The 16,666-nt window shown below is 50.0% G+C and overlaps 2 protein-coding genes across 2 annotated transcripts in view; one reads left to right on the top strand and one right to left on the bottom strand.

Moving 5' to 3' along the window:
* Window positions 1-907: 907 nt before the first annotated feature.
* DUOXA1 (dual oxidase maturation factor 1) lies at window positions 908-10,023 on the bottom strand. Its single transcript, XM_052646993.1, has 7 exons — window positions 9,914-10,023; window positions 4,233-4,407; window positions 3,855-3,912; window positions 2,761-2,895; window positions 2,301-2,514; window positions 1,820-2,037; window positions 908-1,149 (listed from the first exon to the last, which is right to left on the bottom strand). Exons 1-7 carry the CDS (start codon window positions 10,021-10,023, stop codon window positions 908-910), a joined length of 1,152 nt encoding a protein of 383 aa, XP_052502953.1.
* A 3,522-nt stretch (window positions 10,024-13,545) lies between these two features.
* The window catches only part of DUOX1 (dual oxidase 1), a 31,192-nt gene continuing 28,071 nt past the window's right edge, over window positions 13,546-16,666 (top strand). Inside the window, exons 1-3 of the mRNA XM_052646584.1 lie at window positions 13,546-13,603; window positions 15,690-15,773; window positions 15,966-16,130. Of these exons, the coding sequence (XP_052502544.1) occupies window positions 13,546-13,603; window positions 15,690-15,773; window positions 15,966-16,130 (307 nt within the window). The remainder of the gene's footprint in view (window positions 13,604-15,689; window positions 15,774-15,965; window positions 16,131-16,666) is intronic.

The following is a 16,666-nucleotide window of genomic DNA, read 5'->3' as shown; positions in this document are numbered from 1 at the left end:
CTTCGCATTGCCACTCACGCCGGGTTCTGTCTGAAAAATGCAGAGTAACCCGGGAGAGGGTGCCCTCTAGTGAGTCCAGGGAAGAACCAACCAAAGCCAGCATCCTCCTGAGCTGCCCCAAGGACATGGTAGCAGTGACCAGACAGGTCTTCCCAGCTCCCCACCCCTGCCACTGGCCCCCTGGGATCCCTCTCTGCTGAGTGGGCTTGAAAGAAATATTATTTTGGAGTTTATTCACTACTTTAGTTTATTCATCAAAGGAGTGGTGTCTGAGGGCCAAGCTATGTCAGCAAGGCATAAATATGTAAACCCTGGGAATTTTTTAAGGTCCTTGGCAAATCCTACAATCTTATTTGGCAAGTTTAGAACAGAGGCTCAGAGAGAATGTGGCACACTCAGTTAATATTAGATCTAAGACAAGAAGTTTGGTCTCTTCTCCCTTGCAGTACTTTCATTGTATTAATGAAATCACACCAGCTGGGGCAGTAAAAGAAAAACAAAAGGGACCCAGGAAAAAGGAAATCAAAGACATGCAGAAGAATGAGAGGGGCCATAGGAGAATCACATTGTAACCCCGCACACACATATGTCATTATGTGGGTGAAGCTGGGTCTCAGTAAATGCCACCTTGAGGCAAAGCACCAGGGGAGAGCAGGGTTGCTAGGCAGAAACAGGTAATCTCTGCTTGGTCTGGTTTATGAGCAGCCTTGATGTCTGCCTTAGAGGTTTTTGTTTTGTTTCACTTTTAACACCAATAGATAGAGCCTCTTTCCCTATTCCACTTTCAGACTGGGGCTGGGAACTGGTACAACCCAGCCTGTCAGCAGTTCTGGTGGTTTGAGGGGGTGGGTTCCAGAAAAGTCTGGAGCCATTTTGGAAGTCCAGGTGCCACCAGGGAAAGGAACAGTTACAGGGCACAGTCAGGCTCCTCGCAGGGGGCCTCAGAGGAAGCCTCTGACAGAGGGATGTCCTGCGGCTCGGGGCTGTCAGTGGTGGACCGGTAGCGAGGGCTCAGGAGTCCCCCTTCCTCGGGATTCGACTCCAGCACAGGGTCCTCCCCCACACTCTGGCTGAAGAAAGCTTTCAGCCTGTGGGGCTGCATCCTGTGAGCCACCACCATGGCCAGACCCAGCAGCACACACAGCAGTCCTGGTGATGGAGTAACAAGTATCCCACCTCAGTGATAGGAACACCCTCCCAAGGACATCTTTTCCTAAGAGCATTAGGCCCCTCCTGAGGGAGGCCTGGTGTCCCTGCTTCAGGGCAACTTGTGCTCCAAGAGATGATCAGTATCAGGTCGTATGGCTGTTCTGGGTCTGTTGTCCTGAGTTTTTGGACTCTAAACCCAGTGTTCCTTAAGTTACATCCCAGGGTAGAGAGAGAAAACTCTGAAAACCAAGAAGCACTTGGAGGAGGGCAGGACACACAGGAGGAGACATAGGAAATGGCTTAAGGGGGCAGACACAGTAGGACAGGAGAAAAGAAGAAAACTGCCAGGCAATTTAAGACTCTGTGAGGCAAGGACAGAGAAGTGTTCCAGGAATGGGGGACACGGGAAAGTGTTTTGGGGAAGAGGGGGAGGTCATGAGGTCAGAAGATTTTGGGAAGAGCTGGGTGAAGAGAGAGTTAGGGAATAAGGGATATGACAAAGACAGATACATACAAATACAAGGAAGTGAAGCCTGGGGATAAGGAATCTAAGAGGGAGGGGGCTCTAAAGAGGGGAAAGGCATCCTTGGTCCCCAGAGGCAGACCCTCAACCCCATGGGCCTTCTGGGCCCTGGCCCTGAGCCCCCCACTGCCTGTCCCAGGGCCTCACCTGTGGTTAACGTGATCCAATAGGCAGGCCCACGGTGAGTGTGCAGCGTGGCGGCACCCAGGCGCAAGGGACAGGGCGGGGTGAGGGATGTGGCCGTGGAGAAGAAGAGCAGTCCCAACAGCTGGAAGAGACCTGTGGCCAGCAACATGTGGCCACCGTAGACCAGCACAGGCATGGACAGCATCACGTTGGCCAGCAGCCAGCAGAGGAATGCCACCCTGGAGAGCCAGGACCTGGTGAAGGCTGGTACCTCTGCCTCATTTGGGGCCAACTTCTACCTGGAGGGGCTGAGGTGGAGGCTCAGGGACCCAAGGACACCCCAAAGAGGTGAGGTGGGGATTCCTGCCTGTGGGCTTCCCAACCAAGTACTGTGGTCACCGGCACCAGACTGTCTCACTAGGGATCTCCACATGAGTGTAGGAGAGATGGGTGGAAGCCCCATTCCTGAGTCTAGGCCAGCAGGGCCTCCGGCCACGCTCACCACAGCATAGCCGAGGTGTAGTGTCCCGCTAGGCGGTACTGGCCATGCAGGCCACAGGGGCTGTGTGGGGTGAACTTCTCGGCCAGGTAGAGCACGGGGTCTGGCAGCCCCTTCTCCAGTGCGTTGGCATACTCCTCCGCGTAGTTTTCCCCCAGATGCCAGGTGAACTCCTCGTTGTAATCAATGGTCTCATTCAGCTGCTGTACTGGGGTCCCTGGGGAAAAGGGCAGCTGTGCTCAGCAGAGACCCAAGGACCAGAGTGGAGATGCACCTGGGCAGCGTTTTATCACGCTGGACAGAGGGCCAGGCTCTGGTCTCCAGTGAAAGAAGGCCATTTCCAAGGTCTGAGAGTTTCCCTTCCTACCACCCCGCATCCTGCTCTTTAGACCACTCTGAGCATAGCTCCCAAAGACACAGAGCCACGCCTTGCCCTCCCTCACAGGTAAGAGCCCTCCCTCACCTGTGAGCGTGATGTTGACGCCTCCCAGCCCAATCTGCAGCCCAACGTTGGCGCTGATCCACTGGGAACTGAAGGCCTTGTAGGATGTGTTGGTGCTCACCTGGCCCACAGACCACTCAGAACTGAAATTCACGGCTGGGTTGGGGAGTTGGATACACAAGAACTCAGGGAGGCCTGGGCATTGCTGGGTTAGAGCCAGGGGGAAAGCACCAAGGGGGCCAACCATGTCTGTTTTGCTCATAATTGTGTATCCATTAACCAGCATAAGGCCTGGGTCATAGTAATTTTGCCAGCGACATGTATGAGATGAATAAATGGGGGTGGGGTGGGATTTCTCTGGTGGCACAGTGGTAAAGAAGCTCCTGCCAATGCAGGAGATACAAGTTCAATCCCTGGTCCAGGAAGATCCCACGTGCCTCAGAGCAACTAAGCCCATGCGCCACAACTAGGAGCCTATGCTACAGAGCCTGTGCTCCACAACGAGAAGCCGCTGCAATAAGAAGCCCATGCACTGCAACTAGAGAGGAGCCCCTGCTCGCTGCAACTAAAGCAAAAGTCCATGCAGCAATGAAGACCCAGCACAGCCCAAAATAAAATTTTTAAAAAATGAATAAATGGGTCAGAATCCAATATCTCCCTCCCCTGGTTATACTCCTCTTACCCCTCCCCTCTCTTCCCCCATTTAGGGAGCGCTACTCAACCAGCGGGGGGAGGAAACACTAACATAATAAATGGTTCTGGGCAAACACAGGGAGCTTCAACACAGAGATTTTCTGTGTTTCCTATTGCCTAATCCCCAAAGCGAAGCCAGCCCTCCACCATTCTTTCCCTCCAGTCTCCAGAGACCCTCTCCCCACAGGCATTCATTTGACCTGCTTTCCACTGAATAAAAATGTTCAGAAGGTTGGAGAGACACATGGAGGAGTCTTGCACCTCTCAGGGAAAGGGTAGACATGAGGGAATAAGTCCAGGGTGAGGGAGATGTGGGAAGGGAGGTCTAGAAGTCCACCCTGAAGCAAAGGCTGCTGTGGGGACACCCCGATGGGAGAGACAGGATGGAGGAGCTGCCCACGTCAGCTGCCCTTCACACTCACCGAGGATCACAGCTCCAATGAATAAGCTGGTCACTACCCGCAGCATCCAGAACAGCCTCTGTGTCACAGGGCGGGAGTGGTGGCTCACGATGCCTCACCCTCCTTCCAAATCCACCCCTTCTCTTTCCAGACTTGGGGAGGGTGTTTGCTCTAAAGCTGAGGTCACTCAGTCAACTGAGATCAAAGTTCCTGGCCCAGAACAGATACTCAGTAATTATCTGTCAGGGAGTGGGGAGCTCTCTGCTGGGAGGGTGGCTGATGTTTTCTCAGGACTAGACTCTCTCTCCTGAATCTGATTGTAACCAGAGAGTCTGGACCCCTCCTTCCAAGGTCAAGGTCCCTGGGGCTGGGTTCTGCAGGGTTTGTTTTGTTTCTTACCATCTTGCCCCGAATGCCTGGCAGGATGATGATGAAGGTGGCCAGTGAAGTCAGAAAGATGGCGACGATGACGGCCAATGTGGTGTCCGTTGGGAAGGTCAGCTTGGGCCCAGCATAGAAGGGGAATGTGTGTCCAAAAGCAGCCATTTTGGGTTGTTCAGGGGAGGCAGAGGCTCTGCAACAACAATAGGTGTTCACTGAGTGCCCTCTCTGTGCCAGGCACTGTTCCTGGTGCTGGAGATGCAGCAGAGAGTACACCAGACCCCTCTTCTCTGGAGCTCACCAGACCGGAGGGCCAGTCCAGATCTGGGAATCAGCCCTCCGGTGAGGTAGCTGGATTACATACACTTAGCAGAGCTCTCTGGCCTTTGTTCCTTTGGGGACTGAGGAGGAAAGCCAACCTTTTTGTAATCTATACCATCTTTCAGCCTAATGCCTATTACCACCGTTCCACTATCCTTCAGCCATCCTTAGCTGTGAGAAAATAAAGGTCTTGGCAATAAGTCTCTGTCACCCCATGCTTCCTTCGTAATCCCCAGGTCCCCTAAATCAGTGCCACCACTACCCTCAAGGCTTCTCTGCTTCCTCTGGGACTGTCTTAGGAAATATAATTCTCTTTTATCTCCCTCAGGCCTCCAGCACAAGCAGATCACAGAACATAAAAAGAGCTGTATTTACTGTCAAGGTAAGGCATAAGGCTGAAAGATGGTACAGATTACAAAAAGGTTGGCTTTCCTCCTCAGTCCCCAAAGGAACAAAGGCCAGAGAGCTCTGCTAGGTGTATGTAATCCAGCTACAGCACCAGAGGGCTGATTCCCAGACCCTCCCCCTCCCGTCTGACCAGCTCTCTGGAGCACCCTGGCTCCTGCGCTGGTAACTGGAGAAAAACTGAGCTGAACTAGCGCACCTCAGTGAGCACTGAAGGAGCCCGCCCTTCACTAGGAACAGTGCTGGGACCACACGTCCTTCCACCCACACATCATCAACAGCGGCTCTTCTCCTTGATTTAAATTCCCAGGCTTCCTTTCAGCTCAAGCCCTGGCTCAGCTCTGTTCTCTCTGTTCCCTGATCTCAAAGCTATTTGGCTCTAGTTTGTCCATTTGCAGACAAAATACTGGGAAAATGGTACCTGAATCAACAGTGTCTTGTGAAATCCAGATGGAATGGAGGCTGTTATTTTATGTATCACAAAGAAAGAAAGAGAAAAAAATCCCTGCCAATTAAGTCACGACAGCCAGGACATCCCTGGTTAAGTGGTTAAGACTCTGTGCTTGCATTGCAGGGGGCACAGGTTCAGTCCCTGGTTGGGGAGCTAAGATCCTATATGCTGTGCAGTGCAGCAAAACAAACAAACAAATAAACTATAATAGCCATTGTTGGTAAGATACATCTCAATTTTAGACATGTCAAAATGTGAAAAAAAAAATTCCTCTTATGATCATGGAACCCAGCTCTGCTCATTTCCCTGTCTATGATTTGTACTGGGGCCTTGGTAGCCAGGAAGCTCCATAATTTATAGTTTGACCAGTCAGTGTCTTGTTAAGTGATACAATGGAAGGATAAGTTTAGGAGTTTAGAAGCTCTGTATTTTAATTCTGCCTTTGCCTCTTGCAAGTTACTTGACCTCAAAAGAGACTTGATGTTATTTTTAAAATTGGGATGATGATAATGTTAACCTCATAGGGTCACTGTGAATATGAAACTAGATTGTGTCTATAAAGTGTTAAGAATAGTACCTGGAACAGAATAATACTAATAAATAGAAGATAGTAGATTGGGAAGGAGGGGGGCATTTCATTACTCCCCGTTTATCTCTTTCGACAATCCTTACAGGGAACCCTGGGCTGGAATCAGTTCTGGGTCTAGTTCCAGAAATGAAAACCTCCTCTGTTTCTTAGCTTCCTCATCTGCAATTGGGTATGGTGATCTCCATGACCCATTCTAGTTCTAAATTTTGTGGCTCCCAGACTCTCCCTCTCCTAGGCTGGCCACCTCCTGGTGCTATCTATGGGAGGAAGCATGGTATCAAGCAAAGAGACCATTTAAACATTCAGTCCTCTCTTTGGGGCAAGTCGAATAACCTCTGCCTCAGTTTTAACATGAAGTTTTGCTTTTTCTCTTAACTCTTCAACTCTCCCATCCCAGAGCAATGGAATCTTTTCTTCTTAGGCTCTGACCCCAATCCTGCCCACCTTCACCACCACCTATCTCATCAGTTTTCCCCCTTTCTCTTGGTAATTTTGCAGCTCCTCTTTCTCTGCCAGCTCTTTCTCTCAAGAACATGCTTTAATTTCTCCCATTTTAAGAACACAAAGAGAAGGAGCTCTTTCCGTTGAACTTTTGGGTCCCTTCCAGCTGCTACCTTGTCCCATGTTCTCCCTTTCACAGCCAGGCTTTTGGGAAGAGCAGTCTCCGTGTCTGTCCACTACCTTATCTCCTCAGTCCAGTGAATCTGGCTTCTCTCTAACCCCAGCTTCTCCATTAGGTTGTGTGCATGTGTGCTCAGAGCTCAGACACTCAGTCATGTCTGACTCTTTGTGACCCGATGGACTGTAGCCCACCAGGTTCCTCTGCCCATGGAATTTCCCAGGCAAGAATACTGAAGTAGGTTGTCATCCCCTTCTCCAGGGGATCTTCCCTACCCAGGGATTGAACCCAAGTTTCTGTGTCTCCTGCACTGGCAGGTGTATTCTTTACCACTGAGCCACCTGGGAATCCTTCCCCGTTAGGTCACCAAGTGCTAAATTTAAAGGGAAACTTTCACTTTTCATCCTTCTTGCCCTCCCCGTGGTAATTTCTCTTTCTTCTAACTTCCTCCCTGGGCCTCCATGACACCATGTTCTCCTAGGTCTCCTGCCTCTGGCCATCCCTTTCGTGACCCCTTTGCTAGTTCTTTCTCCCCTCTTAAACAGTCATGCTCCCCAGGATTCTGCCTTGGCTTTCTTCTTCCAGTAACTCTTCATGATTTTCTAGGCAAGTTCATCCCTTCATGGCTGATGCTTCTCAGATCTGTCTCCACACAGACTTCCTACTTGGGCTCGAAACACAAAAGGGCCAGCTATCCTGTGTATGTTTCCACTTGGCTCTTCCGTGGATGCCTCAGATTTAACAGATCTGAAACTGAATTCAGTGTCTCCACTCTGCTTTTTATTGTGTTTTGTCTCTTCAGTGGCATCACCATCTCATCAATCAAATAAGCCATAGACCTGGACCATTTTTCCTCTTAACTATTTCTTGAAACCATCCATGTATTTCCTTCCCTACTACTGCCTCTGCCCTAATTCCATCTCATCCTATCTGGCCTGGTGCCAGGACAATTTTTCTAACAAGCAAGTATAATCATTTTATTTCTTTGCTCTGCGTTAAATCTAATCTTCTCACCATCATATGCAAAGTCCTTTTTGATCCAGTCCCACCTATACTTCCTTCTCCATCTTTTATGCAGCCTAATCTCTAACCATTGTAAACTACTGGCATCTCTCTGAATCTGACATGCTCTTTCAAGCCTTCATGCCTTCGTATATACTATTTCCTATGTCTGGAATGCTCTTGCTCTCTTGGCAAACTCTTCTTCACTTTTCAAGTCTCAGCTCGTGTTACCTCCTCTGTGAAGTTTCCTGATGTCATCAGGCCAGTGTAGATGTTCCCACCCCTAATGTTCTGATGGCATTTTGAACATACCTCCACAATCACAGTAATTACATTGCACTCTGTTTGAACATCTAGAACCCATTAGCTTCTAATCTCCTAAAGGGCAAGGGCTTTGTCTTTCCATCTTTGCATCAAGGGATAAACTTACTAATGCAGCATGTACTTGCTAATCAGTCTGTGGATGGAATGAATGAATGTATGAATGTATCCTCTCCCTGCAGGTGGGATCTTCTGTTTCACACACAAGAGGGAGCTATGCTTCCTCACTGTCCTCTACTGTACTCAGTCAACAGTATCACCTACATTGAGGCTAAAGATTGGACAGAAATGGATTTGACCCATGCTGTCAACGTTTAGTGCTTCACAAAATTTTTAGAAAGCCTCTTCCAAGAGTTGGAGTCTCCAAAGCATGAATTTTCATGTTTAGTTGAATCTGAAACATACATTTCAACTCCAGCTAAAGATAAGTAAGAGTTTTAGGATTAAATTATTTTGTAAAATATGTGATGGTGATACTTTATTAATATTTTATAACATATTTATTGGTCTAAGACTTTTTTAACTTATTGACACCTAGACTGAAGCCGTTACAGTTTTGATGGAAGACTATACTTTTAAGGAAATGGTATAAAATGTAGACTATCTTGGTTAACAAGATAGGAAGATAAACCAAGTTTGAATACATAGTAGTCAAATAAGAGTACATGTTATATGTTGGAATTTCAAAACCAAATATTTGCAGTATAAAGAAATAATGATGATGCAATGTATTTTGATTAGGGTCATGTATTAGCATTATTCCTGCATTTATTTCAATGTGAAGTGAAAGTGAAGTTGCTCAGTCATGTATGACTCTTTGTGACCCCATGGATTGTAGCCAGACAGGCTCCTCCATCCATGGGATTTTCCAGGCAAGAGCCCTGGAGTGGGTTGCCATTTCCTTCTCCAATTTATTTCAAAGGGAGGTTATAAAATATTTTATAAGAATGGCTCATCCCTATTAACATTGTGCTTCAAAAAAACACTAACAAAAGAGTTTCTGGATCAAGTATAGAAGAACAACACTAATTTATTTCCAATTCTCCAAAATATTTATTAAAGATGACTAAAACAAAAAGACAGTTGGTGAATAAAACTTGCCTTGTTTAGTTCCTTCCAGTTCAATTTAGTGAATAGGTCTTCTTTAACCTACATCACCCAATTTAAAGTTAATTTTTGATAACCCTGATCCTAATTTGGCTTTAATCATTAACTTAATAGGCCTCCTGCATGAAAAAGTCGGACTGAAAATGAAAGGTCCTCACACCCAACAATCCTGCTTTTTCCATGAAGTTTGTGGCTTCCCTTGGGGACATCTTCCTTCCTGGCTTGCCAAGGAGGATCTGACAGTAGAATTTTTTCTAGAAAAATCTCATGTCAATCTTTAATCCACCACTTCTCCCTTAGCTGACTACCAGATTGTTATACTGATATAAATATATATTAATATAAATAAGCACAAGAAAGACACAGTCAGATATAGGCTTTCCGGGTGGCTCAGTGGTAAAGAATCTGCCTGCCAACTCAAGAGACACGGGAGACTCAGTTTCCATCTCTGGGTCGGGAAGATCCCCTGGAGAAGAAAATGACAACCCACTCTAGTATTCTTGCCTGGAAAATTTCATGGATAGAGGAGCCTGGCGGGCTACAGTCCACTGGGTCACAAAGAGTCGGACTCGACTGAGCAACTGAGCATGCATGCATGCATGGTCAGATATACACACCTACAGGTTCATATAAATAGGAATATAGACAAAACAAGGAAGGAGTTCTCAGTACTGTAAACATCTAGACACAAAAATCCTGCATCAGAGGCCCCTGTGACAAAGTTGAGGTGTTTTCTCACTGGGTGGGCCAATTTCCACATTCTGGGGTCGTCCTTTTCTCCTTTGCCACATGGCCTGAGAGGTAAGGGACACCTTTCCTCTTAAAACACTAAAGTATTTCTCATGCTTAGTTGCAATTCAGATACAGATTACCCCATTCCTTACCTATCACAGGATACAGTGGGGTTCCTTTTTGTGTGTATTAGGGGTGGCCAAGAAATAAAGCTGCAGTCTTCAAGGAAATACAGCCTAGTACAAGCTCCAGACTTCTGCATTCAATGTTCTTCTGTACATTCTTAATGTTCTGTGGCCTCTCAGGGATTTCTTTCTGAAGTCTTTGATTGCCTCCTGCTTCTTCTGAAACCGGTAAAGATGACCAATTCTCTACAAAGGGAGTGTGAGTGACTTGCCTGGGGTTGTCAAGAACTCTGACTAGTGATACCAGTTGCTAGAATGTGATGGTTTATTTCTCTGTTTGGGGTGGACCCCACTCAAAGTTCACAGCTCTGGATGGCTAAAAGGACCCTGTCCAGAATTCCTGTCCCGGTCTCTTTTCTTCAAGAAGGTGTGTGGTCACGTGTACGTGTGCTTTTGCACCAAAGAAGGCCGTTAAGTGGAGAAATAGAACAAGATCTGAAAAGTGGATTGGGGGAGGAATCCTTAACAAGGGCTGAGGTGGTTAAGGAGCCTAGGGGTGCTGAATCTTGCCAGCCGAATTACCTAGACTCCAGTTAAGCCGAGGTAAGGATTCTACATCTGTATACCTCTTGGCCTTAGTAAGTTTTTGTTGTTTTGTTTGTTCTTTGCCTCTTCTCAGTTTCTCACAATACTTTGAACTCCCACTTGATCTGAACCTGGGCGGATGTGGGAAGTGCGCCTCTAGGGGCCGGGGCGGGGACAGCACTTCAAGGCCCTTTTCGACACCCACCCGGACCGCACAGAGCGCAGCAGTATACCCGCCACTTAAACCCGAACTGCTGTTTCCTACCTTTGCCTCTTCCAAACAGTGCGTGCCTGGCAGCCGGCGCCGCTCGCCTCTTCGTGATGGAACCTCACACGAAGCGCTCCCAGGCATGGGATAAAGAAGAAACCAGGTCCGGACGCCCTGTCACCAAAAGCGCACGCCCTTTCTCTTGGCGGGGCTCTTTTGCAACCCCTACTCTTCTCCTACTGCACTTAAGTAGACTATGACCGGACAAACCAGGTCTGGGATGCTGTCCCGCCCTCCCGCCCCTCCGCCGCCCCGCTCCAAGTAGCTCTCAATCTTCTCAGACCGCACCCAAGTCTCTGAGGCGCTGCGCCCGCCCGCACCCAGCCTGGAACGGAAAAGGGACGGGTGCGCGAGAACGGTCCACTCCGCAGCCAGCCCTCCGACTCCTCCTTCCCCTCGCCCCTGGCGCACAACCCCGGGCAGTTCTAGCACAAACCTAGCGATGCAATCCGGGGTCCAGAGGGGCGCGGACGGGGCTCGACGGCAGTGAGACCCCCGAGATCTCACGACGAACTCCGGGTGGTGGATGTTACCACGGACTCTTAAAAGGTCTTAGGACGGATGCCTTGCTCGAACGCCTAGCCTGGTTCTGCGGGCGTTGACCGGTCCTCTTGGTCTTAGAGCACATATCCGCCCGCGTGGAGACGATTGGGCAGCGTCTCCCCTGTCCCTTTGCACCCTGTCCCCTCTTCGACCCTCTCCCATCCCTAGCAGACCTTTTAGAAGCCGACTCGCTCTTTTCTCCGCTCACGTGGCTTCGCCACTGACCGGACGTCTACTCCATCTGAGCTGGGCGAACCGGTGCAGCCTCACCTTGCGCGCCCGGGTCTCCTCGGAGCACCTCGGCGGGTCCTGGCACTCCACCCCGCCCCGCCCCGCCTTAGAACTGGGACGCGCAGTCCCCTCTTCACTCCCCAGCCTGCTCGTCCCCGCGCAGAGAGGGAGAAGGCGCCGGACTCAGCGGGCGTCGCCAGCCCAGCAGCGAGCCCGGCGGGAGCCAAGCAGCAGTTCAGCGCTCGAGAGACGCCGCGGCCGCAGGTCAGACTCAGGAGGGCTCGCGCGTGCACGGGCGCTCAGGGGAAGGTGACTGCGGTGACACCGCCACGCTTTTCTGAGGGAAGGGGAATTCCAGCTTTGGGGCCGCTGCGCCTCCATTCTTAACCCGAGGCTAAAATTAGCCTGTGAAGACCTATACTCCACGGCTTGGGAAGACCGGGTTTTTCGGGAAATGGGAATGTTGGGTGGCCTAGTTCGCTTGGACGTAGGGGCTGTCTTTGGAGCGCCTCTTGGTGCCACTGCATCGTGTCAGGGAGGGAACTTTGGGCTTTTAGAGGTCAGGCTTTCCCCTTTGGCCCACCCTTGGGACCAAGATGGAATACCTATGGCCTTGACTCATCTTTCCCCTACCCCAGGGAACTCACCGCTCTGGTACTTTGGGTCTGAAAAGCAGCCATGTGGGGAAAGAACTAGGCACCTGCGTTCCTTCCAGGTTCTACCACTGCCTGGGGCTTCACTGCCCTGTCATGAGGCTCTGCTTTCCTTTCAAGGTTGTTGGGAAGTAAGTGGTTGCGGCTACCCACCCAGAAGGAGTGGGTATGAAGCATGTCCACTTTGCCCTTCAGGTGTTTCCCTAGCCTGGCCTGAAAGCTCACTGCATGCTTTTTTTCACTGGTTGAGTGGTACACTGGTGACTGAGGGAAAGGGACAAGGCAACCTAGATCAGGGAAGGGGCACTGTGGCCACTTCAGCGGGTCCAGCCTTTTAGCTTTAACTATTCAAAGCCCTTCACTGGGGGGTGGAGAGAGTGGCATGCTGAGCTTTTGAATTATGGCTGGGCCTAGGTTTTGTTTGTTTGTTTGTTTAATCTCCAGATTGCCTTTAGGAGGTCTTCACTGGCCTTGCACTTCTCAAGAGACTCAGCAGCCTGAGTCCCCCTGCTGCCTCAGTTTCCCCATCATTCCCGGGTGATGTGCTGGCCTGAGAGAGAGAGAGAGCAGCACCAAACACATAAGCACCTGGGGCTACATCCCTTCTGAGTCTGCCAAGAGAAGCCAAGCTCCAGCCTACCCTCTCTATATCATATTTACATAACACTTGTCAATTTTCTTGCCTTGAATTCAACCTCAGTCTCCCATTTGATTTTGGTGACCAGGCTAGGAGGTAGACAGTTTAGGCTGGTATATTCTCATAGCCAGAAGAGGAAACCAAGGTCCAGAGCAGATAAGTGACCATCACACTACTGGACTGGCTGCTGCACAGCATCCTGGCCTCAACCCAGTGTTCTGGGCGACAAGCAAGACTGTGTCCAGGGAACACATACTGTGGGAAGACGAGTCAAAGCAAGGTTTCCCAGGACTTCCCAGGTGGTCCAGTGGTTAAGACTCTGCACTTTCACTGCAAGGGGCATCAGTTCGATCCCTGGTCAGGAAGCTAGAATTCCGAGTGCTGTGTGGCATGGACAAAAAAAAAAGCAAGGTTTCCAATTAATTTTACTTTAAAGTCCTGGAAGGCAGAGGTTTCTGTCTGCTATATCGCTTAATCTCCAGTGCCTAGGTCAGTGCCCACCATGTAGTGGGTGCTTATCACATGTTCATTGAATGAATGAAAGATTCTTGGGAGAGAGTGAGTCTCCTGCCATTTGCTATATACCCTGGGCTTGGCCCACTCCCATGCCTTGATTTCAAAGGGCTTCCAGAGATCCCGACTCTCCTGAACTGCTAGAGCTCATTTTCTCCATCCTTTGTCTTTTTTCTAGGGTCTCTGTTTTAGGGTGTTCTAACACCTGAGCCCTATTAACATTTTCATCATGAGCTTCCACTTTGCTCTGGTATGGACACTCCTGGTTGGACCATGGATGCCCATGGGTGAGTACAGACTAGAGAAGTGTGGCTAGGAGCAGAGGAACCCAGGATTCTCCAGGATCCTCCAAGGACAGAAGCTGTGTCATTTTCAAGCTGTGTCACTTTGTATCCCTAGTCCCTAGCTAACACAGCACCCTGCACACGGTGAGTGCTCATTTCAAACCTCTTGATTAGATGAATGGTAATGGAATGAAAAATTTCCCCAAACACACAGAACTAGAGAGCCTTCAATTGTGTCAGTACTTCCTATTGTATTCCTTACAGTCTGGGGGCCCTTTCCCTCTCGTCTGTCTTCTCTTGTTCTTCATAAAGTCACCTCATAGAGGAAATGACTGATCAGATGCACAAAACCAAAAAGAATCTTGGATTCAGATTGGACCCAAAGCTGAAGCGAAGTCACCAGTGTCTTAAAACAATATGATAAAAACAAAACCCATTAAGATCTGGGAATTCCTTGGTGGCCTAGTGGTCAGGATTCCTGGCTTTCACTGCCATGGCCTGGGTTCAGTCCCTGGTCAGGAAATTGAGATCCTGCAAGTTTTAGTGTGCAGCCAGAAAAAAAAAAAAAAGACAAAACAAAACAGAAAAAAAAAACACCAGCCCAATAAGTTCCATGAGAGTTTCATCTTGTTACTTCAGCTTTGGACAGCCTCTTGCTAGAATCTGAGGCCATTCTCTGTAGTCTAGGTCTCTGCAGAGAAAAGTGGCCTTAAGGTGCCACAAATTAGGTGTAAAAGGGCAAGTCCCTGATCATCAGGGGTAGGAGATGCAAGAAGAGAAAGTCTGTGGAATGATGGGTCCTGGCTGGAGGCCATAGGATGGTGAGACAGCCCCTGCAGCTTCTCCCTTGCCAAAGCTGCTCACAGTCCCATTCCTCCCAGTCCTCTCCTTCCCTGGGCCTTGCATTTTCCATTTTTTCCCCCAGCCCTTGCCTCTTATTCCCAGAGGCATTCTCCCCCATGCCCTACCCAAGAGGTGGCCTTCTTGTTCTGCCATTGGCTCATGATATTTTAGAAATCACATGTGTGTGGCCACCCTAATTCCTGCCCCAAGTCCTGGATCCTTAGTTGAATTCTTTGCTCAAACATCACAGCCTGAGTCATCTTCCATCTCAGATCTCCTGCTGAGTTTATGTGTCTGCAGTCATGGGGCAGGAAGGTAGCCCTGAGATCCTGTCCTTGGTCTGAGTGGAACGACATTCTCTCTGGATGATGAGAGTCCTTTTCTTTACTCTGTTCTCTGAGGTGAGCAGAGAGGGAGCCTAAGCCCTGTAACCTCCTAGTCTAAGGAAAGGAATCTGGCTGGTCATCTGATCTACTGACCAGAAGCATCCTTGCTCCACATCTACACTCTTCCTTCTGCCCCCATTGCCTGAATTCTTCCCTCAACAGCTGAGTGCTTCCTCCTAGATCCTAGTTTTTGGAGAATAAAATAGAATCAGTAGGAGGAATTATGTGGGGGAACATAATGCCCCAGAAGAGGAGGCAACAAGGTTATCCACACGACCAGTCAGTCCCTGATCCCACCCAAGAAACTGGAGAGAAGACCTGAGTAGCAACAGGCCCCAAAGCCACAGCCCCATGGCTCACACCCTTGCTCTGAGCTCTGCCCAACGGGACAGGGCCAAGCCCCTCTCCATTCTGCCCCTGTCCACAGATGAGTCACAGAATGACGTTCTTCCCTGGGTGGAAGAGTGGCTGACTCTTGCACTGTGTGATGTTTTAGGGCTGGGAAGAGTTTCTGTCCCCAGGGAGCTGAGGTGTGAGGGCAGTAGAAGATTCTTGCCTCCCTTGCCCCATCGCCACTGCTGTCCTCCACCCTCCTCTTCCTCTCTGAGGCCATTTATCAGTAGACACCAGTTACACAACTTTAGTGCTCCCTGCCATATTTTCCCACTGAGCAGCTTAAAGATTGGGCTTGAATTTGGACATCACTTTGCTCTGGGTGATTTCCCTCTGTACCCTTCCTCCTGCACTGTACTGGTGTCCACTTTCTGCTGCTCCAAGTGCCAGGCTCCCTGGACCCATACCCAGCCTGTCCTCTCATGCACTGACTTGCTCAGCTGCCCCTTCCCTCTGTTCTCACACAGGATCTCAGAACTCCATTTCATGGGAGGTGCAGCGATTCGATGGGTGGTACAACAACCTCATGGAGCACAGATGGGGCAGCAAAGGTAGGTGAGAGCCAAGTGGAGACCAGAGCTGCAGGGTCAGGATAGTAGTCACCACTAAAGGGCAAGGGCTGGCTGGTACCTGGAAAAGCTTCATTCCTAAGGTTTTAGAGTCTGTGGTTTGGAGAGGAGCCTGGGAGAGGGGCCCGGGAGCCCCCTGAGAATTCATCCTTGTGCTTCCCTCTCCTCCGCTAGGCTCTCGGCTACAGCGTCTGGTCCCAGCTAGCTATGCAGATGGTGTGTACCAGCCCCTGGGAGAGCCTCACCTGCCTAACCCCCGGGCCCTGAGCAACACCGCCATGAGGGGCCCCGCAGGGCTGGCCTCGATGCAAAACCGCACAGTGCTGGGGGTCTTCTTTGGTGAGGGCCTCAACCTCTGGGGAAGGGAGGTCTGTGGGGTCAGCTGGACACCTCTGTGTCATCAGGAAGTGACAGAGAGAAGTGACGGAAGGTCTGAGAGAGGGGTGTGAGAGATGGAAGAGGAGTCAATGGGGTGGTGGGGTAGGCGTGGGAGCAGGGGGAGAAGAGAGAGGCATAAATCTGCACCACCTTAAGCTATTGATGGGAGTGGGAAGAGAGGACCATGGGCATAATCTTGAAGGGCTCATGATGGGACTCTGTTTCACTCTGCCCCTGTGGCTCCTAGGACAGCTTCAGGGCAGGGTGCTGATTCTGGTACGAAGGCTGAGGATAGAGGTGCTAGGTGGGTCTGACCCCACTGACTGGGGGTTGTTGGCTCTGAGCAGGAGTGCTCAGCTCCTGTTGGCCATCCCTGGTGCCCATACTTGCTTTCCAGTGTGCAGCATCCCACTGAGGCTGGCAGGCCCTCTGGGCAGGCTGCTCCCAGCTGCATGTCACAGCCAGTGCTGCCAACCCTGCTGCCTAGGCACAGTCAC

Source organism: Budorcas taxicolor, chromosome 10, assembly GCF_023091745.1.
Source record: "Budorcas taxicolor isolate Tak-1 chromosome 10, Takin1.1, whole genome shotgun sequence".
In the NCBI taxonomy this organism is placed as follows: Eukaryota; Metazoa; Chordata; class Mammalia; order Artiodactyla; family Bovidae; genus Budorcas; species Budorcas taxicolor.
This window is presented reverse-complemented; position numbering and strand designations above follow the sequence as displayed.